The sequence below is a fragment of the Sus scrofa genome, chromosome 4 (genome assembly GCF_054392235.1).
Source record: "Sus scrofa isolate SSC_HxYL_T2T_F1_AM1 chromosome 4, Sscrofa_HxYL_maternal_Yorkshire_Landrace_v2.0, whole genome shotgun sequence".
NCBI classification, from domain to species: domain Eukaryota; kingdom Metazoa; phylum Chordata; class Mammalia; order Artiodactyla; family Suidae; genus Sus; species Sus scrofa.
The window spans coordinates 88,377,009-88,404,998 of NC_139386.1; the positions used below are offsets into that span (position 1 = coordinate 88,377,009).

Below are 27,990 nucleotides of genomic sequence, written 5' to 3' on the forward strand. Positions count from 1 at the left end.
AGCTGGAATGCATGCCTCATACAATTTAAAGGTATTCTACAATTCCTATTAGTCAGTAGAAACATTTGCCATTATCTTTGCACAAGTTTATTATTTTTAAAGCAGTGATATGTAGTGTTTTATTTTTTATTGCAGTATAGGTGATTTATAACAATATATTAGGTTCAGATATACAGCAGAGTAATTTAGTATTTTGTTGATTATACTCCATTACAAGTTATTACTAGATAATGGGTATAATTTTGTCCTATATATACTTGTTGCATAGATGTATTAATATGTTATTTGTTATATATTTATATATCTGTTAATCTCATACTCCTAAATTTGTCCCTGCCCCCTTTTCCCTTTGGCAACCACTATTTTGCTTTCTGTATCTGTGAATCTGTTTCTACCAATTGAATCAAATATATTTGATTATTATTCTTGATGATAATCAAACAATTGAAATCCTTCAGTATTTTAGTAAATAAACCATTAAGAAAGTATTGCTTTATCTCTGCAACTTTTTTTTTTTGCCTTTTGTCTTTTTAGGGCTGCACCTGTGGCATATGGAGGTTCCCAGGCTAGGGGTCTAAGCGGAGCTACAGCTGCTGGCTACACCACAGCCACAGCAATATCAGATCTGAGCCTCATCTGCGACCTACACCACAGCTCACAGCAACATCAGATCCTTCCCACTGATCAAGGCCAGGGATCGAACCCACAACCTCATGGTTCCTAGTTGGATTCATTTCTGCTGCACCATGATGGGAACTCCAAAACTTTCTGTTGGTTATCATCTGATGAATGAACCATTATCAAAACTTGCAGAAAAGTTGTCCTTCAGTGGCTTGGTAGAAAATCTAGAGATGATAGTACAGTTCTCTTTTAAGAAATGCAGCATCACTAATACTCTGTATGGCACAGATACAACTATGTATGAAAACATGGACAATGAATGACTGAATGTGTAATTTTAGCAATACTTTTGCCAGTAGCTGAAATATTCTAACCACTGACAACAAACTTTAGAGCCTAAAAAGAATGAACATACAAAATATATGCCTGCAGCATAACAGAGAACATCACAAAACTCAATTACCTATAGAAAAGCAAAATAGAATCCTTAATTTCCAGTGGAATCATTGCTCAAGTTCATACCCAAGCCTTTATATAATTTTATACAGAGAATGGAGTCCAGAAAACACAGGGGAGAGGAAGGGAAATGGGAAGCCCAAGATCAAATTACCATCTTTTCCGCAATGAGAAAGTTCATAAACATCTAGAGTCCTGGCAGATCAGAATACTGACTATAGACAGGAAAGGGACTTAAAAGTTACTGTGAGACTCCAGAAGGCAGTCTAGAAGGCAATGTTTCTGGGCAGCAGAGGGTAAGAGGAAGGGAGAAGAGTCCTTTAGAAATTTTGTGGAGGGAGGAAAAAAAAAGCAAAGGGGGAGAGGAAATTTAGGACTCTCCTAGACAAAGCAGGGAAAAAAAATGGAAAGACCCACAATCACACCCCCAAACATCCTGAAAACATTCCAAGAAACCATAGTTTTGCTACACTGACAGAAGAGGGTGCACTTGAACTATGAATCTCAAACCACCCCAAATCACCAGCTCTGTCCAAGAAAGTCAAAAGAACAACATGTAACACATCTTCATCAACAGAAAGCCACTGTGAGAATAACACAGAAAATGAGAATCAAAATGCTTTAGTTGATAACTCCTCCCTCTACCTCCGCCCCCCAAAAAATGAAGAAAACTGTAACACTCTACATTGTTAATGTATACATAAATTAAATGTCCTCAAATGAAAAGCTAGAGGATTTGAAAACATGCCCTGAATGAGAAACTTTCAAAACTAAGAACAGAAAAAAGAAATGAGTTGATAAAACTCAGAAAACAAAAATTATATAGGAAAAGAGCTAAATTACAACCTGCCTAAGGAAGAACAGATTCAAATGAGAAGTTAATAAGGAAAACTGAAGAAAACAGAAAACTACCATGAGAAAAAAATTAAAGAAGTAACAAGGGTGTGAAAAAGCGACCATAATGAAAGATAGGTAAAGAAGACCAAACCAAACATACATATACTGGACTCCTTTAAGAAGAAAAATTAATGGAACAAAATATTAAACTATAATCTAAGAAAAACTGCTAGAAATAAGACCTAATTTTGCATACTAAGAGAGCCTGCCAAAGACCTGGGAAAACTGACCTGCAATAATACACTTAGAGAAATATCCTGGTAAAAGCTATTAGACTTTAAAGATAAAAAAAAAAAAAATTCTTAAGGTCTCCAGGCAAAAAGATCAAAATAACTTAAAAGATCAAGAGAATGAAATGACCAAATCTCTAAAAAGCAACACAAAGCAATACACCAATGCAGCTGTATTTTCTAGAAATTCAAGGAAATAAAATGTAAACCAACAGAAAAAGTTTCAAACACCTCAGAACACAGTTACTACTATTCCCAAGAGCCCTTGATTAATCTACTAGGTCAAGACTGAGCAAACTTTCTGTAAAGGCATCAAATAACACAGTAACCAACTTACAACTACAGGTGACATAATAAGACATAGAAACAATAGTAATGAGACTTTACACCACTCTCAATATAAGCTAAATCAAGTGGACAAAACAAAGAGATAAGGCAATTTAAACGACATAATAATGTAGAGCTTATGGACACTTGTCAAAACACTGCATCCTGATAAATAATACATATTTTTCCACACACACCCACAAAACTGATTATACATTGTTAGCAAAAAACTGCAGAACACTATTAACTTCCATAAGGTAGAAATATTATACACAACACTTTGATCACAATGCTATTATAATTTACTAATGAAAACGAGAAAGGACATTTTTTTTCCATCGGGACATTTAAAAGCTTCATATTAACTCCTGGATTAAAATTGAGTTGAAACGACATAATTTTAAAAAAATGACAAAATACTATGCCAACAATGTATGGGATGCACTGCAAGCTATGTTTAAAATTCACTAAACAATACAAAAAAAAAAAAAAGCAAACCCAAATTTATTAAATTCTGAGCCCCCCAAACTAGGAAAAGAACCATAAAGTACCAAGAAGATAAAAGCAGAAATGAATAAGGAAGAGAATAAAAAATAGCAGATTTAATAAATTGAAATCCTGTTGTTTGAAAAAAAAAGTAAGAAACGCTCTAGGCTAGTTTGATTAGGGTAAAAAAAGGAGAAGCACAAATATATAAGAAATGATGAGATAACCACTGAAACAAGAACTTCTAAAATCATGAGACTTAGTTTGCAGACTTAATTTTTTTTTTTTTTCGGTCTTTTTTTGGGCCTCCAGCATATGGTGGTTCCCAAGCTAGGTTAGGGGTAGAATTGGAGCTGTAGCTGCTGGCCTACACCACAGTTACAGCAACGCAGGATCTGAGCCACTTCTGCCACCTATACCACAGCTCCTGGCAATGCCGGATCCTTAACCCACTGAGCAAGGCCAGGGATCAAACCTGCATCTCATGGATACTAGTAGGATTCGTTAACTGCTGAGCCACTATGGGAACTCCTGCAGACTTAATTTTAAACAAATTTGGAATCCTATATAAAATGCATAGTTTCCTAGGGAAATTACCAAAATTGATCCTATTAAAGTTAGAAAGCCTAATCAAATCAATTTTCATAGAAGAAACAGAGAAAGTTATCAAGGGAATTGGCCCACAAAAGTTCACCAGTCCCAGAATGTACAACCTGTGTGAGAAAAATTTTAAGACAAGACTTGAAAGACCCAAAAGCAGATTTAAACAATAGAAAGATGTCTCTTGTCTTTGGATGTTTTCAATACTAGTCTCTTGTCTATGGATAGTTTTCAACATTAAAGATTTCAGTCCTCCCAAGTTAATTTATAAATGTAATGCAATCTAAGGAACTTAATGGTGCTAAACTGAAGTGAGCGATACTTCTGCCTATACTTTTTTGTTTGAACTATGTTAATGCATCACACATTCAGAAGATAATAAAACCAACAAAGATGAGAAAAAACAAAATTGGAATAAAACAAGCAAATAGACTTTCAAATGAATAATTTAACTACACTGAGGGAGAAAAAAAAGGACTGACTCCAAAAACTTTGAATACAGTTTTGACTATCTTCAGACTAAAACTGCAAAAAAAAATACGAACTATTAATATGCATTTTTTAAATGGTGGTAACACTTAATTCTAAAATAACTTTTAATGCATTCTAGGACTAAACAAATAAAAATTTTGAGCACCAGGATTTTCCACTCACAAGGGCAATACAAAAATGGAAAACTAGAGAACTCTAACAGTTTTAAATTGGAATTGTCATTACTGAGTGGTTAACGAATCTGACTAGGAACCATGAGGTTTCTGGTTTGATCCCTGGCCTCGCTCAGTGGGTTAAGGATCCAGTGTTGCCATGAGCTGTAGTGTAGGTCACAGACGCGGCTCGGATCCTGCGTTGCTGTGGCTCTGGCGTAGGCCAGTGGCTACAGATCTGATTAGACCCCCTAGCCTGGGAACCTCCATATGCTGAGGGTGTGGCCCTAGAAAAGAAAAAAAAAATACACACATAAATAAATAGGAATTGTAAGTTTAGTATAAACTCGTGGTGAGATAAAGACAGAGGGAAAGAGGGAGGGAGGAAGAGGGGCAGGCAGGGGACACTAACTACATAAAAATGTATATGGAGGGTATGTAATACATTTATCTAACTCTCCCCAGTAAGGGGAACTAGAATCAGTAACACTCTAGTAGGAATGAACAGACCGAGCACCCAGATCCTATCTCCTAAATATTCTCCTCTGCTAAAAGGAATCAGGGCTTCTTGGATAAAGGGCTAATTCAAAACTGAAGCAGGAAAAGTAAAAAATGAATCTGAACTACATGAATAAAGGAAAGACGTACTCAAAGCATTCAGGCAGCACTGTAAAAAAAAAAAACCCAAACAATAAAGAAACCACTATTTTGAAAGGACTTCCACTGGCCATAAAAAATAATCTGAGCATAAAAATAAATTGATAATAAAAGATTATAGCCCACTGAATAAGGTATATGTCAGTTCGTACTCATATAAATAAATGGGGAAAAAGTGAGCAAAAAGGAAAAGCTCCTTACAGTAAAATGCTAACCAAATAAATATTCAAACCACAATCAGATTAGGAAACCACCATTTCAGTAATAACTGATTCAAGCAAAAATCAGTGGATACTAAAACTAGCAGATTATCGCTTCTCAGCCTTTTGGCTAAGATCAAGTGTAAAACTAGCAGATTAAAGTCTGAGGAATAGATTATCTACCAAATCTCAAAGAATCTCCCAAAAGAAAGTTATTTATAAGGTGAAAGACAGTAACTCTTCAATAAAGAAGTTTAACAGACACTATCTTAACCAAGCCATCAAAGTTATCAGCAACGAGACTGCTATCATACACCTTAAAATTTGACACACTGAGAAAGACACATCACTTGTGTGTTACTCCTATTAAGAATACGTAACCTTGGAGTTCCTGTAGTGGCTCAGCAGTAACAAATTCAACTAGTAACCATGAGGTTATGGATTTGATCCCTGGCCTTGCTCAGTGTGTTAAGAGTCCTGTGTTGCCATGAGCTGTGGTGTAGGTTGCAGATGCAGCTTGGATCTGGCATTGCTGTGGTGTAGGCCAGAGGCTGTAACTCCGATTCAACCCCTAGCCTGGGAATTTCCATAATGCCAAAGGTGCGGCCCTAAAAAGTGTATGTGTGGGGTGGGGGAGGAGAAAATACATAACCTCAATCTAACAATGAGGAAATAGAGTAAAACTCAAACTGAGAAACATTTTACAAAGTCATTGGCCTACACGCTTCAAAAAAGCTCAAGATGAGGAAAGTCAAAAGACTGAGGAACTATTCCAGACTAAAGGAGCCTAAAGAGACATAATAACTAAGGGCAACATGTCATCCAGGGTTGGACCTTAGACTTTTTTTTTTTGCTATAGAAGATATTAATGGAACTAGCAAAATATTTATATGGGCTTTAGATTAGATAGCAGCATTGTATCACCAGCAATATCCTGTTTATATAACTGCATTATGGCAATATACATGTTCTTGTTCTTAGGAACAACCCACTGATATTCAGGGGTGAAAAGGCATAATGATAACTTACTCTCGAGTGGTTTAGGAAAAGAAATAGCGTATATATATTTAGAAAGTTACAAATAAAATGTTAAAATATTAACAATTAGAGAATCTGAGAAAATGGCATATATATCTTCCTTGTACTAGTCTTACAACTTTTCTATAAACCTGAAATTATTTCAACATAAAATACTTTCAATTTATTTCACTTCTATACATCCTGTAACACAAGAATTGTATATAATAAAAGATCTATATAAATAAATATATTCTTTCATCAGTACAGAAATTCTAAGTGATAAAGCCCTGTGAGTTTATTTGGTAGTTTATTATTTTTAGCCATATACAAAGTAACAATGTGCCTTACAATCAATAAAATATTGTACTCAATGAAATATAATGATTCCAAAATTTCATAGGAAAATTTTGGCTAAGAAGGCAAAAACTAATCCTACCATATTTTCTCAGTTAAGAAGTCATTATCACCATCACAAAATCACTATAAATACCTGGTGTTGCTGGAATAATCCCACATGGCCACATCTAGGAGGCTCCGAACCCAGGTCTTAGAGGGCTCCTTGAGAAATTTTTGCTGGTAGATCCCTACCACAAGATCCTCTACAGTGACAAGTTCTAGATCTTGCCTGATTTCTTCCATTGGTAAACAGAAAGCACACATAATCAGTAACTTTAGGTACACAGAACATGTACATCAAAATGAAACAAATACAGATATCGAAATGCATTTGAACAGAGACCCAGTTTAACTTACCTGATGACTTTGCCATATACTTCAAACACCAGTTGACTCTGGCTCTATCATCAGACTGAAGAAAGGAAAAAATTTTACTTGTATTTTCTCCTCTCCTGATTTACTTTAATTAATGCAGTTTTTTCAAACTTGGCAGGGGGTGGGTGGTAGAAGGGGCAGAGTGGTGGGAAGGGAGAAGACTGAAGTTTGTGATGAACTAAATAAGCATTGTCAAAAAAAAAAAAAAAGCAACACATACTAGAAAAGACTACTGCTATTAATAGCCAGCTACATTCACAAAGGAAAGTTAACATCTTATGAACAGCAAGCGAGACATAGGGTAAGCAAATGAAGAAATCAATGTTCAGAAAAAGATAAATAAGAAATTGCGTTAATGGTGACACAAATAGTAAGGTTAAAACCCAATTCTTGGAGTTCCCGTGGTGGTGCAGTGGTTAACGAATCCGACTAGGAACCATGAGGTTGTGGGTTCAATTCCTGGCCTTGCTCAGTGGGTTAAAGATCCGGCGTTGCCGAGAGCTGTGGTGTAGGTTGCAGAAGCGGCTCGGATCTGGTGATGCTATGGCTCTGGCATAGGCCGGTGGCTACAGCTCCAATTCGACCCCTAGCCTGGGAACCTCCATATGCTCCGGGAGCAGCTCAAGAAAAGGCAAAAAGACAAAAAACAAACAAACAAAACGAAACCCAATTCTTCAATACCTAGCCTAAAAGAAATATAGACAAAACAAAGTATAAAGGTTATAAAAAGATCAAGGGGTGTTCCCATCGTGGCTCAGCAGTAACAAGCCCAACTACTGTCCATGACAGGGGTTCCATCTCTGGACTTGCTCAGTGGGTTAAGGATCTGGTGTTGCCATGAGCTGTGGTATAGGCCAGCAGCTGCAGCTCTTATTTGCCCCAGCCTGGGAACTTCCATATGCCGCACCTGTGGCCCTAAAAAGACAAAAAGATCAAAGGATTGCCACAAAAAAAGTTCTGAATAAATAATACTCTTGTCTAGAAGGACAGGAGTGAGGATTAGAAATCCATCCCTCAGGGTAAAAAGATAGTGAAGATATTTTAGAAAGAGGAATAGGAGTTCCCATCGTGGCGCAGTGGTTAACGAATCCGACTAGGAACCATGAGGTTGCGGGTTCGGTCCCTGCCCTTGCTCAGTGGGTTAACGATCCGGCGTTGCTGTGAGCTGTGGTGTAGGTTGCAGACGCGGCTCGGGTCTGGCGTTGCTGTGGCTCTGGCGTAGGCCAGTGGCTACAGCTCCGATTGGACCCCTAGCCTGGGAACCTCCATATGCCGTGGGAGCAGCCCAAATAGCAAAAAGACAAAAAAAAAAAAAAAAAAAAGAAAAAAGAAAAAAAGAAAGAAAGAGGAATAACATGAAATTTACCAAAACTGAAATACATTCAGCTTTTGCAGTCTTCAAAACCCATCCAAACCAGAGAAATTTAGAAGACATTATACCCAATTACATTCAAAACAGTTAACCAAGAATGAACATGTTTTAACACACACACCTAATACACAAAGTTCTTTCTTTGGGCATCTTTCATGGATCTTTTGGTTTCTAAGTGGATGCTTTAAAATAAACTATTACATTGAAATTACCTTGCAGTAAATAGGTGGCCACTTCCCTGAGTTTGGACGAATAAATCTATAAAGGTTTTGTAACACAGTTGCTTGATCATGCCCAGATTCAAAATGTGAAATAGGAATCTTGTGACTAGAATCACCTGAAGGAAATAAAAACAAAATAGGAGTTCAAATTTTGACTACGATAATTATGGAGTAGGTACAGAAATAGGAGTCCAAGAAGGGAGTAATGGGTAACTTGTACTCGAGCGCTTGTACCAAGCCTGGTTATGGTTAGGTACTTCATATATTTTATCCCATATTCTTATGAGGAAGATAATATACACAGTACTAGAGAAGAGATGACTGAGAATTACCAAGGTCAGCAGTGAATAACTAGTGAACACTGGAATCAAGACTCAAACTCAGGTTTAAGTGAAAGAGCCTATATAGTTATTTTCACTGTTCCTAGGTGGCCTTTCATGAATCTTTTATTAATAAGGCTGGGGACCTTAACAGTGGTGACTACCTTTTAATTGATTGTATGATGAATATTTCTACTTCCAGTAAAACATGAACCAAGTAGTTCAGATCAACCTCTTTACAAAAATCTAAAATGCTTGAGGATAACAAGAACACCTATAGTAGCAAGGAAATATTAGATGAAGATGCAGGAGAACACAGAATTCCAGAGAGGTGAGCCTAGCTTTTGAGACAGTTTTTCCCCTGGAGTCATTTGCTAATTCCAGAAGGGTAAGTTTAATGGCTGAGAAGTGTGCTTCTTGGGGCCTGGTTTGTGAGATGTAGGGTGTCTAGAAAAAGTAAACACAAGCCTTCTCCAGAAGAAGTGAACATCACTATAAGCCTCAAATAACTTTAAATCATTCTTTTCAAAGAGTCTATACAAATAATCAGGCACACAAAGAAACAAGAGAACCAAAACCAAGTTGATAGAAAAAGATCAGAAGGGTGTCCAGATGAAGTTATTGGACACAGATTTTAAATAATCAAACATATTTGACAGGATCAAATAATGAATTTCAGCATAAAAGTGGAAGCTATAAAAAAGAATACAAGGCGAGTTTAACTTCTGATAATGACAGACTGGGGAAAGCTGAACATACAAAGCACCTGCTTTAAAGCACTGCAGACACAAAAATGCAGTGAAGAATTATGGGCCCAAAATCATAGAAAGGAAGAAATCCTAGAGACTGAATCCAGCATTTCAGTTTGTTGGTAATTTGGGCATTTACCAATTTTAGAAGAGGAGATATAGAAGGTGAGAAACGGAGAAGTTTAACAGTCCCAGAGCTAATAAGAATTAAAAATATTACTATAGTATTACTTGTGTGTGTATATATATATATATGTGTAAATTTATAAATTAAAAAATATTCATTTTCTTCTGTCCTCCACCATTTATGCTGTGAAGTCAATTATAAATATTACTGATTTTTTTGTTGGTAATCTGTCCACCTTCCTTTTTTTTTAAGATCAACTAGAAATAAAAACAAAAAACATCAACTAGAAATAGACTGACTCTCTTAAGTCTAAACTCAATTTTAAATTATCTTAATCTCTGAAATGGGATTAAAGCAACCTGAGATGGCTAGTGACTCCAGCTTTCTGCCAGAATCACAAATCTATGGAGAGGAATAACAAGTTTTCATATCCACTGTTCAGTACTCAAAAACAACCAGACATATTGAGAGCTAAAAACTTTATGGAACAGCAAGACAACCAACAGACTATAAAAATACATCAAAAAAGAAGATCCCTGTAATAGGGTTATCAAACATGAGATTTTTAAAATAATGAAGCTTATTATATTCAAAGAAATAAAAAATACTGGTAACTTCAACAGAACCATAAAAAAGATCCAAATGTAAACTCAAAAACTGAGAATACATTCTCTAACCTGTTTTAGGATGGCCAAATAACCTTGGTAACAAAATTAAGATTAACCTCAGTCTTCGACATGAATGCACAAATCCTAATACAAAATTTTAACAAACCAAATCTGGCAACTTAATTAAGAGTTATACAGTACCATGTTGGATTTTTTGCTGGAATGTAAGGTGGTTTAACAATAATAAATCACCATGTAAACAAAAGACATAAATCAAGTGATATACAGAAAGAGTACTCATTAATATGTACAACTGACATCTCTTGCCAAACTGGGAACAGAAGGGAACTTCTTTATCCTGATAAAAGAATACATACTAAAAAATGAAAACTAGAGCAAAAAGTGTACTCACTGGTGAAACATCATTAACTAGAGAGCCTAACCAGAATGAATACTAAGACAAAACAAGTTTTAAATTTTTAAAATAAAAGATGCATACTAAAAAGAAAAATCACAGATATGATTATATAAGGAATTTGCTAAAAATTCGGTTTAGCAAAGGTGGGATAAAACCAAAATACAAGGAGTTCCCACTGTGGCACGGTGGGGTAAGAACCTGACTGCAGTGGCTCTGGTCACTGTGGAGACATGGGTTCAATCCCCGACCTGGCCCAGTGGGTTAAAGTATCTGAAGTTGCCACAGTTGTGGCACAGGTCACAGCTGCAGTTCACGTACAGTCTCTGGCTTGGGAACTTCCATATGCCACAGGTACAGCCATTAAAACACACACACACACAAACACAAAAGTAAACAATTAGAAAATATAATTTTAAGAGATATTTATAATAGCTATAAAAATGGTAAACTATAATAAGATTAATACTATGGAAAAAATAAGATTTTATTGTAAAACATTACAGATTCAAGCAATAAGAGTAACCCCATGTTCACATAAAGAATCAATATCATGAAGCTGTCAGTTCTATGCCAAATGACCTAAAGATTTAAAGGTTATTCCAAATTCTGAGATTCTAAAGTTCAGAAAGGCTTTTGTGAAGCATGATACACTAAGTTGTATGTGGAAGAGTAAAGGGTTAAGAATAGCTAAGATATTCCAAAAGAATAAAGTCAATCTTGTCAAAATGTTTTAACAATATGATATGGGAGACAAACAGATCAACAGAAAATATAAATAAGGCTCAGGTGGAGTGTTCTGGTGGCTCAGTGGGTTAAGGATCCAGTGTTGTCATTGCTGTGGTGCAGGTTGATCCCTGGCCTGTGAAATTCTGCATGATGCAGGTGTAACCAAAAAAAAAAAAAAAAAAAAAGACTCATGCATAAACATAAACGTGATTTAGTACAGGTGACACTACATATTTGGGAACAAATTGATTATCCAATAAATGATGCTGAGACAACCGATTATCCACATGGGAAAAAAATGAAATTGAATCTTTACTGCACATCATACACAAGTCAATTCCAAGTGGAATAAGAACCTAGATGTGAAAAACTATAGAAGAAAATTAAGATATTTTCATGGCCTTCAGGTAGAAGGGAATTCTTAAATAAGACAATAACACTCCCCCAAACAATGAGAGAAAAGATAGTTACTAAACTAAAAGTAAAAATTTCTGTTCATTAAAATACACTATAATGTAGAATTCCTGCTGTGGCTCAGTGGAAACCAACCTGACTAGTATCCATGAGGATGTGGATTTGATCCCTGGCCTCACTCAAAGGGTTAAGGATCCAGCATTGCCATTAGTTGTGGTGTAGGTCATAGATGTAGCTTGGCTCTGACATTGCTGTGGCTGTGGTGTAAGCCAGCAGCTGCAGCTCTGATTCAACCCCTAGCCCAGGAAATTCCATGTGCTGCAGGTGTGGCCCTAAAAACAAAAAACTACCAAGAAAAAAAAAACCCCATCATAATGAGAGTAAAAACTGCAAGGAACAAACCGAAATTAGGGATCTGCACACAATTAAATAAAAAAAATATATAATAAACTCCTATAAACCATTAAAGATGACAATCCAATAGAGAAATGGGGAAAAGACACTGCTGAGTTAAAAAAAATTACAGGTAAAGAATTGGATTGTGATGATCATTGTACAACTATAAATGTAATAAATTGAGTAATAAAAATAGATTAAAAAATAAAAATAGAATAAAATAAAAAGAAATATATACAGTATCATATAAAAATCTAAATAGCAAAATTAAATGTACCATATAAATACATATCTATAGTAAAACTATTCATAAAACAAATAATACAAAATTCAGAATAGTGGCTCTTTTAGGAGGGAGGATACAATTAAGGAGAAATATAGGAGCCTTCAATAAGTAATGGCAAAGTACTCTTTCTTCAGCAGACTGGCAGCTGAACTGCTGTTCATTAATATTCTATATACCTTGGAATTCCTGCTGTGACTCAGAGGTAACGAACCTGACTAGTCTCCATTAGGATGCAGGTTCAATCCCTGGCCTTGCTCAGTGGGTTAAGGATCTGGCATTGCCATGAGCTGTGGTGTAGGTCGCAGACATGGCTCGGATCCCACATTGCTATGGCTGTGGTGTAGGCTGGCAGCTGCAGCTCCAATTCGACCCCTAGACTGGGGACCTCCAAAATAAAAAAATAAATTCTTTATACCTTAAGTGAATGTTATGTATTCTATTTTGTATCTGAAGCTTCATTTAAAAAGCTGATAGACATTTTGTATAGAAAGCTGAAGGCAGTTTTCAAAGCTTTGTTTTAAAGCAGAACTTCTCTCTCAAAATCATCAACTAGTAAAATAGATAAAAAGTAGAGCTCCTACGGTGAAGTGGGGGAGATGAGAAGGGACTAAACCTCCTACCTCCACACACTCATACAAAACCTGAAGTCCTCTTCAAAGGAACACATGGTGGCAGCGGGGGGAGGGGGGATCAATGGACAGACTATATCAAAATCTCTTCCAATCTTGAAATCCTTGAATACAATGTCCTAAACCATAATGCCCAAGAAGCATTCACTTGATTTCACTTACACATACTTCATTAAAGGCCAGGTAGCACAGGAGCATTTGAAAGATCTACCTGCACATTTCCTGGCTACTAATCGAACTGTATCCACGTATAAATTTGCTTCAGTGTATTACTCATGAAACATGGTCTTTTCCTAAGTAGCAGCCTGATTATAGCACCCTAGGCACTTTTAGTTATTATATTGGCATAGCTGTCACTCTAATACAGTCATTTATCTTATTTAATTTGCACATTTCCCAGGGTTATCAAATTGGCAATTTGAGACACGCATAAATCAGTGAGCTCCAAAAGGATCTGAAGTTTCCTGAATGAAAAACACTGTACTCAGGTTTAATTAGTTTGAAAAATAACTGAAGAAAACATTCCTAGAGTCCTTAATAAGTTTGTTTTTAGGACCATACTTTGTTAATTAATTTGAAAAGATTATAAAAATAAGCCTTTAAAATGATTTTTTAAAAATTTCATCAGAAATAAAATAAGAAACAGTAAGGAGGTATTCTCACAGATGAGTGTCTCACTCATAGGGATTCTGATGCACTCAGGAGATGAACAAACCAGTAACAGGGCTTAAATAAAAGTGTGAAATTAATTCATCAGCTATGTTTCTACTTCTGATTTGTTACTATTAAGTGAAATAACCAAAGACAACATAACACTTGGGCAGATTAGCTAAGTCCGTACTTCAGAGTTACAACAGAACTTTTATCCTATAATTTTTTCATTCAAATCTACTTAAGGGGTCTTACTTAAAAAAAAAAAAAAAAAAAAAAAAAAAAAAAGCCTGTAACTCCTTGCTCCAAGGCCCTAGAGTCCTGATCCCAGGCAAACAAAATAGGACTAATACATATTTTTCACTAAGACTAGAAAAAAAACTCAAAGGATATAGACAAAAAAATGAGTCTAAAATATTCTCTTCATTTATAAAGAATATTGTAAGTATTACACAACAGCTGCTTATTACTGGAGATTTGAAAAACTTTTTCCTTTTTTTTAAGGGCCGAACCTGTGGCACATGGAGGTTCCCAGCATAGGAGTTGAATCCGAGCTGTAACTGTTGGCCTACACAGACAGAGCAATGCCAGATCCGAGCCACGTCCAAGACCTACACCACAGCTCACAACAACGTTGGATCCTTAACCCACTGAGCGAGGCCAGGGATTGAACCAGCATTCTCATGGATACTAGTCGGATTTGTTTCCGTTATGCCACAACAGGAACTCCACAGTCCATATATTTTAAAAGTATTTAGGGATCACATAAACCATCTACCACATTTATGAAGATTTTTTAACAACTTAAGGTTATTCTCCCCCCAAATCAGTGTTTTCTGTTTCTGTTTAAAGCAGTGTCTTAACCAGGTACACACATATTTAATGCCTATATTCTACCCCATTCCTTTATACTTACTGGCAGCCTGACAATGAAATCGAAATCCTCGTGGAATTTCACCTGTAATACAAAATATTTTATTGAGAGAAGCTGAAATCTGGAAGCTCTCTGGTTGTGCTATACTAATATTCCATAGGATGACCAAATCATAACATGGGTAATTGCTATTGCTATGTGAAATTACATAACGTTAAACCTTCAGAGGGTTTTTCCCCAACAAAGGTTATGATGACTATCAAAGAATCTGGTATATTGTCTAAACTACTTTAAAAAGCAAGTTATCCTGGAAGCTCTTGCTATGGCACAGTGGGTTAAGAATCTGACTGCTGTGGCTCAGGTTCTGTCCCTGGCCCTGCCAGGTGAGTTAAAAGGATCCAGCATTGCTACAACTACTGAGTAGGTCACAGCTGAGGCTCAGATTCTTCTCTAGCCTAGGAACTTCCATATGCCGTTGGCGCAGCCATAAAAAAATAATAATAATAAAAAGTTATCCCTTACAGAAAAGGGTCTATTAGGTAAAGAAAATCTGTGTTAAAGGAGTCTTAGCCTGGGGTTCAGAACAAGCCACAGGAGTTCATGAGACCCATGATAGAGCAAAGTATTTATGTATTTCTCAGAGGAAAAAGTCTCCAAATTCTCTTTTTAGTGTTTTACACCTATACAGAAAATAATTATTTGATGTGTCCTAAGCAGCAACTGTCACAAGTGTTAAGTAGGAAAATTTTGTTGTTGTTGTTATTTCAAACTAAGGAAAAATGCTGGACTGTCTCAACGAATTTTAAAGAAATTGACACAACTAAGATGAAATTCTTCTTTCCCCAAACCTCTTCTCCTTTACTCTTCTGCCTATATATTCCTCCCATTTACCTTCAAAAGTCTAGTGCTCCCTTAATTATCTATTCACTTGGGAGCTGAATCAAGTCCTGTCTCTATTACTAATTGCTTTCAATAGGGTACACTCATGTAAAAAAGAAACAGAACATCCATGAGCCTATTAAGTACTAGGCTACTTCCATACGGTCTCATGTATTCCTCAGAAAAGCCCTCTAACGGGCATTAGCCCCACTTTACAGATGAGTTGATAGGTTCAGAAAGGATGAATACTTCGTTCAAGGTTACAAGGCAACAGCAAGTTAAAAACTAGTGACTGCTGAGGAAAGGATGGGGTAAAGAAATAAAAAAATAAATATATACATTAACAAGCTTTTAGAAATTCCAAAATGTTAAGCCACAGATAAGCAAATAGCAGGCTGCACATTTTTTTCAGGCATTCTATCCACCCAACTCTAATGCTTACTTGAGGTTAAAAGCCTAAACCAAAACCTGTGGGTCAACATTTGATTCTTAGTTTTCCATTCAGTTATTATGAAGTTTTGCTACATTTTAAGAACTCACCCGTGCAACAGCTTTTAAGAAAAATACTATCATCAAATGAGGTCAAGATAAAAAAAAACCGTAACTTTTTAAGATGGAGCATCTACTCTAGCTGGCTACTTACCAGGATTTATAAAACTGTGGAAATCTGCCATAATACCTTCTTGGAGAGAGTATTTAACACAGCCTATTTCACAAGGGAGGAAGCGCTGTTCACAATGAGGAGGTAGCTCGCCATGGCTAAAAATGTTCAAAAAATAAAAAATACCTCCAAGGAGAGCTAAAAAAAGACAACACAAACAGATGAGCACCTCAGATTTACTCCTCTGATAAAACGCAAAAGTTTTAGAACCTTTCTCCTGTGTTCCTATATTCCTAAATGAGCTAAAAAAAGTCAGCTGTACCAGATAAATCAATTTTTATGATGACACCTATTAAGGATTAAAGTAGTAACCACTTTTTGCATGAAGTAACAAAAATTATTCAAATTTGGAGCCAGCTCTACATAATTTAGTTATACGTAAGCCCTAAATCTCAGCAATGACTTAAGCTGTGACCCATTTTCAAGAAATATAAAGGTCTGGGAAATAAACCAAGTAGAATCAGTGTAGAAAAACTCTTTTATGATATAAACTACAGACAATTTAGTTTACCCTTTACTTTTACCAATATACACAAGACCACTTATAAATTCTCTAAAGCAAGAAAGAAATGTGACGATGTAAGGGTCTTATTTACTAGGAATGGCAATACTTAAATTGTTAAAAATTTATGATCTTCAGCAAAGTCAGAACACAATAATAATTTAAAAACAGAAGGAACAGCAAGGACTTTCTTTTCTAGGATAGCTCAATTTATCTTTACCTTTGTAATAAATGTACTTAAATGTCTAGCTGTAAACAATTTAAAAAGTATGTTTAATAACATGTGAGATGCTAGAAACCAAGAGATCAGATTTTTATTAAAAAATTATCCAGTGTTACTCCAACAAATGCATATTACCTGGGCTTTTACAAGTTAAGCATCATTTGTGTTTGACACCTGTTATCAATTTGAAAAGTGGGCTCAAAATGAACCGAATACGTGTTTACTGACCAATGTATCACAGTATTTTAAGGACCCAAATTTATCTAAGGAAAATATTTTAAGATTACTCTACCTTGATCACTTTTTAAAGACAAGCATGACATATCTGGAGGTGAAACATTCTGCTTTGGTACAAGCATTGCGGGCCTCCTCAGAGGAGTAGAAACAGGTTTCTAAAGAGAAAGATAATGACTGACCACATACTTAAACTCTTACCAGGCGCTTTATACCATATACTTAAATATAGCTAATTGCAAAACAGCCCATAGATTACTTTGCTGGCCTCTCTAGGCCAACAAATACAATGAATATATAAATACATCATCATCAACGACACCAAGGGCAGACAATGGCAAAAATCTATAAATACTTTGAGTCAAAAGGTTGACTGGTAAATAACCAGTCCCATTATGGCTGAAAGTCATTTGCCCACTACTGATAATCTAAACTAATCCTACTAAGTCACAAAACACATGCCTCTCCAGTGGCCAAAAGAGTATCATTTGCCAAAGTACTCTAATATTGTTTATTTTTCACTTAAAAGTTAAAACCAGATTTTGCTGACTCTTAAGTCTCAACAAGATAAAGATATACACACATGGTTTTCATTTTGAGGGGAAACATCTTAAACTGTAGTGAGAAGGAGAAAAAAAGAATCAAAGCTCACAAGTATAAATAAATACAAATTCAACCGATTATATTCCAAACATAAATCCACAAAATCAAAATCTCTCAAACCTTAAACTAGCAAAACTCTCTTGAATTTCAATCCAATGTTCACAGCTTAAAATAACAGAATTTTACTATGTAAGAATGGAAAGAACATGGGGAGGGGGGAAATTCCACAATTACTATGCCTCTCCTTGATATGAACAACAAATCCTAGTGCTTTAACCCTCTACTACACAGATATTAACCCAAATAAATTTTACACACCTTTTACCTGTAAAGCACACAATCATCCACCAAGATTCACAAACCAAAGATTCACAAACCACCAAGATTCAAAAATAAAAAATTTCAACATTTTAAACACAGTAACTGGCCTGGGTTCCAGGTGTCACTCAAAAAGAGAGAATGGCCCAAACTACTTTTAAACATCTAAAAAAAAAAAAGGTTCTTAAATCATAGAGGAGTTGAAAGGGACCCTTAAAGGTCATCTAGCACAGACCCTAAATATCAAAACTCCCATTGCTGATGATGGTTTATTGGTTGCAGGTTTCCCAAAGGGATTTTTCCTGGCCTTCTCCCACCAAATGATAGCAATGAGTGCCCTAGTTCTGGACCCTGCTGGTTTTTCAAGAGGCACTTTGACACCAGGAAAAAAGTATATATATGAAAAACTCTTCCTTGCACTCACCTAATCATCCAGTCGTCTACTCTTTGGCATTCACTCACTCACTCATCCAGCATTTACTGAATATGCCTACGTGCCAGGCAGGTGGCTGTTCTTCCCTAACTTTACCTGCTTCTCCCAAGGCCCAGCGTCCTTCCCCTGGGCGGCCTTCCACTCTCGAGCCATTTCTGAGTATTTCTCCTTTTCCTCCTCCCTCAGTAGCTGGGGAAATGGAAGGGGGACACAAGAAGAGGAATAGCAGTGAGGACCGAGTGCCCTGGGTCCCGCAGGTAGATCCTTGGAAACTACAGGAAGGCGGTTCCAGCGTCTGTTTGTCCTAGGCTGGGAGCAGGAGACTCCCTCTCCCTCAAGCAGGGGCCCAGGGATCACTGGCCTCCTTGGGGCCTCTCTTACTCCCTCCTCACCCTCCCGCTGGCCCAACTGCCCAGCCCCAGGCTCACTCAGCCTTACCGCCCAGTCAGCGGAGCAGTAAGGGATGGCATCAGCGACACGAGCCACCGGCAGGCCTCTTCTACGTAGTTCAGGGATCTTTTCCTGCACGAAGAAATAGTAGGCATTGCGGCTGCCCCTGCGGTTTGGCATGGTGAACGCTGCCGGACGTCGAGATGGGCCTGAGACAGTACCAGCCACCTGCGCCCTCGCCGGGCTCCCACCCTTAGTAACCAAGGCAGCGGCCTGCGTGCGCAGGCCCAAAGCTCTCAGCCAATCAGGGTGCGCTGCGCAGCCGCATTGGCCTCGCCAGGAGAAAAACAGCCTGAGATGGGATGCTTCCCCCATGTGTGGCGGTGGGGGTGGGGTGGAGAGGGAGCGAGGTCACAGGTGCGAAGCACTCTGATTGGCTGGGATGAATCATTGTCGGAGGTGCTGTCACGTGGAAGGTTCGGTGATTTCTGTACATTATTGCGTAATATGCCTCAAAGTAGGTAGAGAGAAAGAGGACTGGCCCCGGCTTCAGGTTCTTCCAAGTTTTACATTTGTAGCAGCTCTGTGCCAATTATTGTGAAAGGTATTGAGAGGAGAAACAGTGAGGAAATAGGACAAGATCTTGTGTCTCAAGAAGTTTACAATTTAATAGGCAGGGCGGGTAAGATGACAAAAAAAAGTGACTCAAAAGAGTGTGATTTGGTTTGGTTTTTCCCCATTTTCAAATAAACATTGTTGTTTCAAAGAATATGTTTATTTATTTATCTTTACTGCACAAGAAATCCACTTTCATTTTTAATTAATGATTTTAATTTTTTTCCATTATAGCCGGTTTTTTAAAATGTAGCTTTTAGTAAGTGTTAAGAAGGACACACATACGTAGTAAGAGACTGAGATTTTATTTTATTTTATTTTATTTATTTATTTTTTTTTGGTGTGTCATTCTTTTTTTTTTTTTTTTTATTTTCCCACTGTACAGCAAGGGGGTCAGGTTATCCTTACATGTATACATTACAATTACAGTTTTTCCCCCACCATTTCTTCTGTTGCAACATGAGTATCTAGACATAGTTCTCAATGCTATTCAGCAGGATCTCCTTGTAAATCTATTCTAGGTTGTGTCTGATAAGCCCAAGCTCCCGATCCCTCCCACTCCCTCCCCCTCCCATCAGGCAGCCAAAAGTCTCTTCTCCAAGTCCATGATTTTCTTTTCTGAGGAGATGTTCATTTGTGCTGGATATTAGATTCCAGTTATAAGCGATATCATATGGTATTTGTCTTTGTCTTTCTGGCTTATTTCACTCAGGATGAGATTCTCTAGTTCCATCCATGTTGCTGCAAATGGCATTATGTCATTCTTTTTTATGGCTGAGTAGTATTCCATTGTGTATATATACCACCTCTTCCGAATCCAATCATCTGTCCATGGACATTTGGGTTGTTTCCATGTCCTAGCTATTGCGAATAGTGCTGCAATGAACATGCGGGTGCACGTGTCTCTTTTAAGTAGAGTTTTGTCCGGATAGATGCCCAAGAGTGGGATTGCGGGGTCATATGGAAGTTCTATGTATAGATTTCTAAGGTATCTCCAAACTGTTCTCCATAGTGACTGTACCAATTTACATTCCCACCAGCAGTGCAGGAGGGTTCCCTTTTCTCCACATCCCCTCCAGCACTTGTTATTTGTGGACTTATTAATGATGGCCATTCTGACTGGTGTGAGGTGATATCTCATGGTAGTTTTGATTTGCATTTCTCTTATAATCAGCGATGTTGAGCATTTTTTCATGTGTTTGCTGGCCATCTGTATATCTTCTTTGGAGAAATGTCTATTCAGGTCTTTTGCCCATTTTTCCATTGATTGATTGGTTTTTTTGCTGTTGGGTTGTATAAGTTGCTTATATATTCTAGAGATTAAGCCCTTGTCAGTTGCATCATTTGACACTATTTTCTCCCATTCTGAAAGTTGTCTTTTTGTTTTCTTTTTGGTTTCCTTTGCTGTGCAAAAGCTTTTCAGTTTGATGAGGTCCCATGGGTTTATTTTTGCTCTAATTTCTATTGCTTTGGGAGACTGACCTGAGAAAATATTCATGAGGTTGATGTCAGAGAGTGTTTTGCCTATGTTTTCTTCTAGGAGTTTGATGGCGTCCTGTCGTATATTTAAGTCTTTCAGCCATTTTGAGTTTATTTTTGTGCATGGTGTGAGGGTGTGTTCTAGTTTCATTGCTTTGCATGCAGCTGTCCAGGTTTCCCAGCAATGCTTGCTGAATAGACTTTCTTTTTCCCATGTTATGTTCTTGCCTCCCTTGTCAAAGATTAATTGACCATAGGTGTCAGGGTTTATTTCTGGATTCTCTATTCTGTTCCATTGGTCTGTCTGTCTGTTTTGGTACCAGTACCACACTGTTTTGATGACTGTGGCTTTGTAGTATTTCTTGAAGTCTGGGAGAGTGATGCCTCCTGCTTGGTTTTTGTTTCTCAGGATTGCTTTGGAAATTCTGGGTCTTTTGCTGTTCCATATAAATGTTTGGATTGTTTGTTCTAGTTCTGTGAAAAATGTCATGGGTAATTTGATAGGGATTGCATTGAATCTGTAGATTGCTTTGGGTAGTATGGCCGTTTTCACGATATTGATTTTTCCAATCCAGGAACATGGAATATCTTTCCATTTCTTTACATCTTCTTTGATTTCTTTGATTAAAGTTTTATAGTTCTCGGCATATAGGTCCTTTACCTCCTTGGTCAGGTGTATTCCGAGGTATTTGATTTTGTGTGGTACAATTTTAAAAGGTATCGTATTTTTGAGATTTTAAATAATGCCTTTGAATAAAGTTTTAAAAGTTTCCTCATAAAGATCTGGTTCATTTTTGTGGTTGTTAATTTTATTCCTAGAATGTATTTAGAACTATTATGAAAACTTTGTTTTTTCCATTATATTTTCCAAGTTGTTACCAATGATGTGTAGAGAAGGTATTGACTTTGGTGTTAATTTTGTGTATTTAGTCATCCTGCTGAACTCTCAAATTGATTCAAATAGTGCCACTTGATTTTCTAGGATTTTCTACATATATGTGCTTCCCAGAGAAATTCCCACCTGTATGCAGTTTATTAAGTATGTGTATACATGTTTTATGCATCTATTTTAATCAGGAACAGAAGTTGAAATTTTATTAAATGTTTTTTGTGCATCTTTTCAGATGACCATTTATTTTTATCCTTTAGTTGGTTATATGATAAAACGATACGGCTAGATTTTTCCAATGTTAAAGCATCCTTCTATTCCTACTACTACTACTCTTCTTGATCATGAGGCATAGCTTTTTTTTTTTTTTTTTGCCTTTTTAGGGCCGTATCCATGGCATATGGAGGTTCCCAGGCTAGGGGGGGTTGAATTGGAGCTGTAGCTGCTGGTCTACACCACAGCCACAGCAATCTGGGATCTGAGCCATGTTTGTGACCTACACCACAGCTCCTGGCAATGCCAGATCCTTAACCCACTGAACGAGGCCAGGGATCGAACCTGTGTCCTCATGGGTGCTAGTTAGATTCGTTTCCACTGAGCCACAATGGGAACTCCCATTGCTTACTTTTTTTTTTTTTGTCTTTTGTTGTTGTTGTTATTGTTGTCGTTGTTGCTATTTCTTGGGCCGCTCCCGCGGCATATGGAGTTTCCCAGGCTAGGGGTTGAATCAGAGCTGTAGCCACCGGCCTACGCCAGAGCCACAGCAACGCTGGATCCGAGCCGCGTCTGCAACCTACACCACAGCTCACGGCAACGCCGGATCGTTAACCCACTGAGCAAGGGCAGGGATCGAACCCGCAACCTCATGGTTCCTAGTCGGATTCGTTAACCACTGTGCCACGACGGGAACTCCGCTTACTTTTTTTTAAAAGCATACTTTACGTGGAATTTTTTTTTTTTTTTTTTTGCTTACTTCATTTAAGTTGTATTCAATTACAGATTTTTTTCCCTATCCTTGCAAAATGTTGATATCAGAGTCGTGATAGCCTCATAAAATAAACTGCCATCTATTTCTCTGTTCACTTTGAACAACAAATGGAAATATCTATTCCTTGAGAGTTTGATAGAACTTTACTAGTAAAATTCTGATCCTAGAGTGGGGGTTGACCTTTCACTACCATTTCATATTTTGTATGGTTATCAGTTTTCCTAGCTTTCCTTCAGCCAATTTGGTAATTCATACCTTTTTGGAAAATTGTCTGTTTCATGTAGGTTTTCAGTTATATGGTTATAAGATGTTGGCAAGGATGTGATACAGCTAGAACTTTCATACATTACTGGTGGGACAATTGCATGGCACCTAAGGTTAAACATATATTTACCATAGGACCCAGAACTTCCACTCATTTAGGAGAAATGAAAATATATATCCATACGAAGACTTGTAAATGAATTTTCATAGCAGCTCTATTTATAAGAGCCCCAAACTGGACAACCCAAATGTTCATTAACAGATGAATTGGAGTTCCTGTCATGGCTCAGTGGTTAATGAGCCTGACTAGTATCCATGAGGACACAGGTTCGATCCCTGGCCTTGATCAGTGGGTTAAGGATCCGGCGTTGCTCAGAGCTGTGGTGTAGGTCACAGATGTGGCTCGGATCCCGAGTTGCTATGGTGTAGGCTGGAAGCTGTAGCTCCAATTTGACACCTACCCTCAGAACTTCCATATGTCTAAAAAGACAAAAGACAAAAAAAAAAAGATGAATTGATTTAAAAATGATGGTATATCATAGTAAACTGCTCTCCAGGAGTGAAATGTAATGAACTATTGATAATCAACATGAATGAATTTCAGGATAATTCTGTTTAATGAAAAAAGGCATACATAAAAGGGTAGGCACCATTATAGAAATTCAAGAACAAGAAAAGGCAAAATCATTGTACAGAAATCAGATCAAGATTGGGACAAAGAGGTGGGGGGAGGGCACTGACTGAAAACTGAAAAGGGAACCTTCTGGGTTGGCAGAAATAGTCTAGACCTTGGTGATTGTGGTGGTTACAGGTGGCATATAGTTGTCAAAACTCCTCAAATAATACACTTTAAAGATGTGCATTTTATTTGTATATATTATATTTGAATAAAGTTTATTTAAAAAATAAAATTCATTGGCAGAAAATAATTACATTTGCTTGTAATTTAAAATATACATATTCCAACTTGCCTTTCTATTTCATTCCTAATGTGATTTTTACCTTATGTCTTTTTTTTCTCTTAATACTTGCCAAAGTTTACTGATCTTTAAAAAAATAGGTTTGGGTTTTATTGATTAACTTTACAGTTTTCCTATTCTTTTTCATTTCTGCTTTAAATTTATAGATTCCCTCTTTCTATTTACTTCAGGCTATTTTGTGGGTTTTTTTCTAGTTTCTTGAATAAAAGCTTCATTCAAGTATTTTCAATTTCTATTTACTATCTTTTTAGGTTTCTTATTTTTCCTTTTTTATACTTTAGTTGGTTTGATCAGTATTTTTTGCTCTCCTTTTCTTCTTCTGGCTTCAAGTTTATTCTCTTTTTCTTCATTCAGTGGTTACCCCTATTTTCAAGGTACACATTTTTATAAGAACTTATACAGGTAACAGGTGTCCATACCCACTCTTCCTAAATAGACAGACCCTCAGAAAACTATTACTTCCCCTCACTTAGTATCCCAACCTACTCCTTCACCACCCTACTTCCATCTCCCATGTTGATATTATCTGGGATTTTAGTTCCAGATTGCTTTCTTTGTTGGGGGAAGGGGGGGTGCTGCACCTGTGGCATATGGAAATTCCCAGGCCAGGGACTGAACCCATGCCACAGCAGCAACCCCAGCCACTGCAATGAGAACACCAGATCCTTAACTCTCTGAACCACAAGAGAACTCCCAGATTGCTTTGTTATACCAATATTGAGACAAGATGGAAGTACAATAATTATGTATCTTTAAAGCATACAACTTGATGAGCATTAATATATGTATACAGCTGTGAAACTATCATCAGCATCAAGATAATGGACATATCCACTCTCCAAATTTCCTAATCACCCTCTTAGGCTGCTTGCAGTTGCCCCACAGTTCACTAATGCCGTGTTCACCGTGTTCGTTTTTTTTTCTTTAGTCTTTTTTCTTTCATTTTGAAGGGTTTTTTTTTTTTTTTTTTTTTTTTTTTTTTTGCTTTTTAGGACCACAACCCACAGCATATGGAGGTTCCCAGGCTAGGGTCCAATCGGAGCTACAGTTGCTAGCCTACACCACAGCCACAGTAACATCAGATTAGATGTGTCTGCAACCTACACCAGAGCTCACAGCAAAGCCAGATCCTTAACTCACTGAGCAAGGCCAGGGATTGAACCCGCAACCTCATGGTTCCTAGTCAGATTCATTTCTGTTGAACCATAATGGGAACTTCCATTTTGCAGTTTTTACTGCTATGTCTTCATGTTTACTAATCTTTTCTTCTCCAACGCCTAATTTGCTACTAATACCATCCAGTGTATTTTTTTTTTTGTATCAAACCTTTAGTTTTTATCTCCACAGTCTATCTGTCTTCTACCTTCTTTAACATGGAATGTAGTTATAATATGGAATATGGTTATAATAACTACTAAATGTCCTAAATGTCTACTCATTCCACCATCTGTATCATTTCTGGGTCTGTTTCTACTGGTTAATTTTTCTCCTTATTATGGGTTGTATTTTGTTCTGCTTGGTAATATTTGACTGGATGACAGCTGTAAATTTTACCTTGTTGAATACTGTATATTTTTGTATTCATATAAATATTTTTGTGATTTGTGATATGTTATTTGAAAACAATTTGAGTCTAGTTTTTCCTCCTTTTGCTTTTATGCTTTGTTATTCAGAATCAGAGCAACCTTTAGGACTAATTTTCTCCTCTGCTGATATAACACCCTTTTGAGTACTCTGCCTGACAACCCATGAGTTTGGAGATTTTTTCCAGTTTGGCTAATGGCAACACAGACTATTTCTAGCCCTATGTGAATTTCAAGGATTGTTCCTTCTAATCCTTTCAGGTTGTTCTTTCCCTGGCACTGTATAGTTTCCTCCCACACATGCACTGATCAGTATTCAGTTGAAACTCCAAGGGAGATCCTCAGCAGATTTCCAGAGCTTTTTCTCTGTGCTGCTCTCTCTTTTCTGGTACTCCGCCCAGTGAATTCTAGCCACCTTGGCCTCCCCAGACACCCAACTCCATCTTCTTAACCCAGGGAGATCATGGGGCTCTGACTAGGTTACTCATCTTGATGCTGAATTCCAAATATTCTCTCTAGGTAGCAACCTGGGACAATCACAGGGCTTACCTTGTTTGTTTCTGTTCTTTCGGGGATTACTCACCTCTGCTCCCTGCTATCCAATGTCTGAAAACATTGTTTCATATATTTTGACCAGGTTTTTAGTTGTTTCCAGATGCCTGGATAAATTCATTTCCTATTACTCCATCTTGCCAATAAAATAATAGTTGGTTTTAACTGCTAGATGTTTAGATAGGTGGTCAGAGGTGAACTTCTCTGAGGGGCTGGCATTTAAAATGAGATAGGATGCAAAAGTATATGAAGAGTTGCAAGAGAATTCCAGACAGAGGGAACAGCATATAAAAAGACTTCACATAATAAAGAGCTTGCTGAATCCTCAGAACAGATGGAAGACTGATTAGTGTTGCTTATTTGTATCCAGTCAGGTGGAGAATAGTGAGCGTTGAGAATGGAGTGATCAGCAGGGATTTGGGCATGGCCAATGTCAGGGATTCAAGTATTACTCTAAGGACATGGGTGGTCGTTTAGTGTCATCATATGATTTACAGTTTAAGAAGATCTCTCTTGATGCTCATCAGAGAGTAGGCTCAAAGATGAAAGAATGGGCATAAGGAGATGAGTTAGGAGGCTCCTCAGGAGTCCATGAGGTGATGATGACTTAGAGCAGAGAAGCAGCAGAAGACATGGAAAGATGAGAATGGTTTCAGATTGCAATTTGAGGAATAATGGAACTAGCTGATGAATTCGCTGTAGAAGTGAGAGAAAGGGAGGAATCCTAGGGTTCTGATTTGAGTAACCCAGTGGCAAGTGGTATCTTTTTCTAAAAGAGCAAGGGCTGTGTTAGTGCCAAAGAGGTTCCATTGCTCCTCATAATTCTGTTACTTGATGCTCTTCTTTGATATGACTAATTTTTTTCCCAGTCTTACTTAAAGTCTGGTGCAAACAGAATAGTTTTCCCCTCTTTGCAACTACATTAATCTTCCTATTCAGAAATGTTAAAGGGTGTCAGGTTTTCACTGGGGTGTGCCTGGCAAGGGGGGTGGGGTGGGGAATCAAGAATTCAGTTATGGACATGCTAATTTTGAAATACTTATTATACATTCAAGTGGAGATGTCAAGCAGGCAATCGCTAAGTCTGGAGTTTTGGGCTAGAGATAGAATTTGGAAGTAAGCCACATAAAGCTGGTACTTAAATTCATGGAAATGGACGAGACTGCTTAGGCTGAGAGAGAAAAGAAAAAAAAAAAAAGGATCCAGGATGGAGTCCTGAGGAACACCAGCATTTAGAAGTCAGAAAAAGAAAACTGAGTAAAGGTAAGGAAGAAGGAACATCTGAAGAAGCAGGGAGAAAACTAGGGAAACTAAAAGAAGAGTTTCCAAGAGAAAGTGCTTCATTCTTTCAATAAATATTTATTAAGATATATAGAGTATCAGGTTCTATTTTAGGAATAGGGACTGATGGAAGGTGCAGTTTTAGAGTGGTCAAAAAAGGCCCTATTTGAGGAAATGAAATTTAAGCAAATACCGGTAGGAAGCAAACCATGAAGATGTTAGGCAAAGAGCATTCCAGACCAAGGGAATAATAAGTGCAAAGACACCAAGTTTGGCATATGTTAGGGATGTCTGAGGAACAGTAAAGTAAGTCTGTAACTGGAGTGAAGTGAGAAAGGGGGAGAGCAGAGAGGATATTGGAGAGGGAGCTCAGGCCAAATCATACGGGGCTTATAAGCTACTGTAAAGACTTTAGA

General features: G+C 37.3%; 2 protein-coding genes across 4 annotated transcripts in view; one reads left to right on the plus strand and one right to left on the minus strand.

The window, feature by feature from the left end:
• Positions 1-19,190, minus strand: part of MAEL (maelstrom spermatogenic transposon silencer) — a 50,186-nt gene extending 30,996 nt beyond the window's left edge. The window contains 8 exon segments of the mRNA NM_001097511.1: positions 6,629-6,770; positions 6,892-6,946; positions 8,494-8,618; positions 14,743-14,784; positions 16,223-16,378; positions 17,258-17,357; positions 18,650-18,742; positions 18,992-19,190. Coding sequence (NP_001090980.1) covers positions 6,629-6,770; positions 6,892-6,946; positions 8,494-8,618; positions 14,743-14,784; positions 16,223-16,378; positions 17,258-17,357; positions 18,650-18,742; positions 18,992-19,123 — 845 coding nt within the window. The 5' untranslated portion in view covers positions 19,124-19,190.
• Positions 1-27,990, plus strand: part of ILDR2 (immunoglobulin like domain containing receptor 2) — a 170,909-nt gene that overhangs the window by 75,123 nt on the left and 67,796 nt on the right. The gene's annotated exons all lie outside the window — the stretch shown is intronic.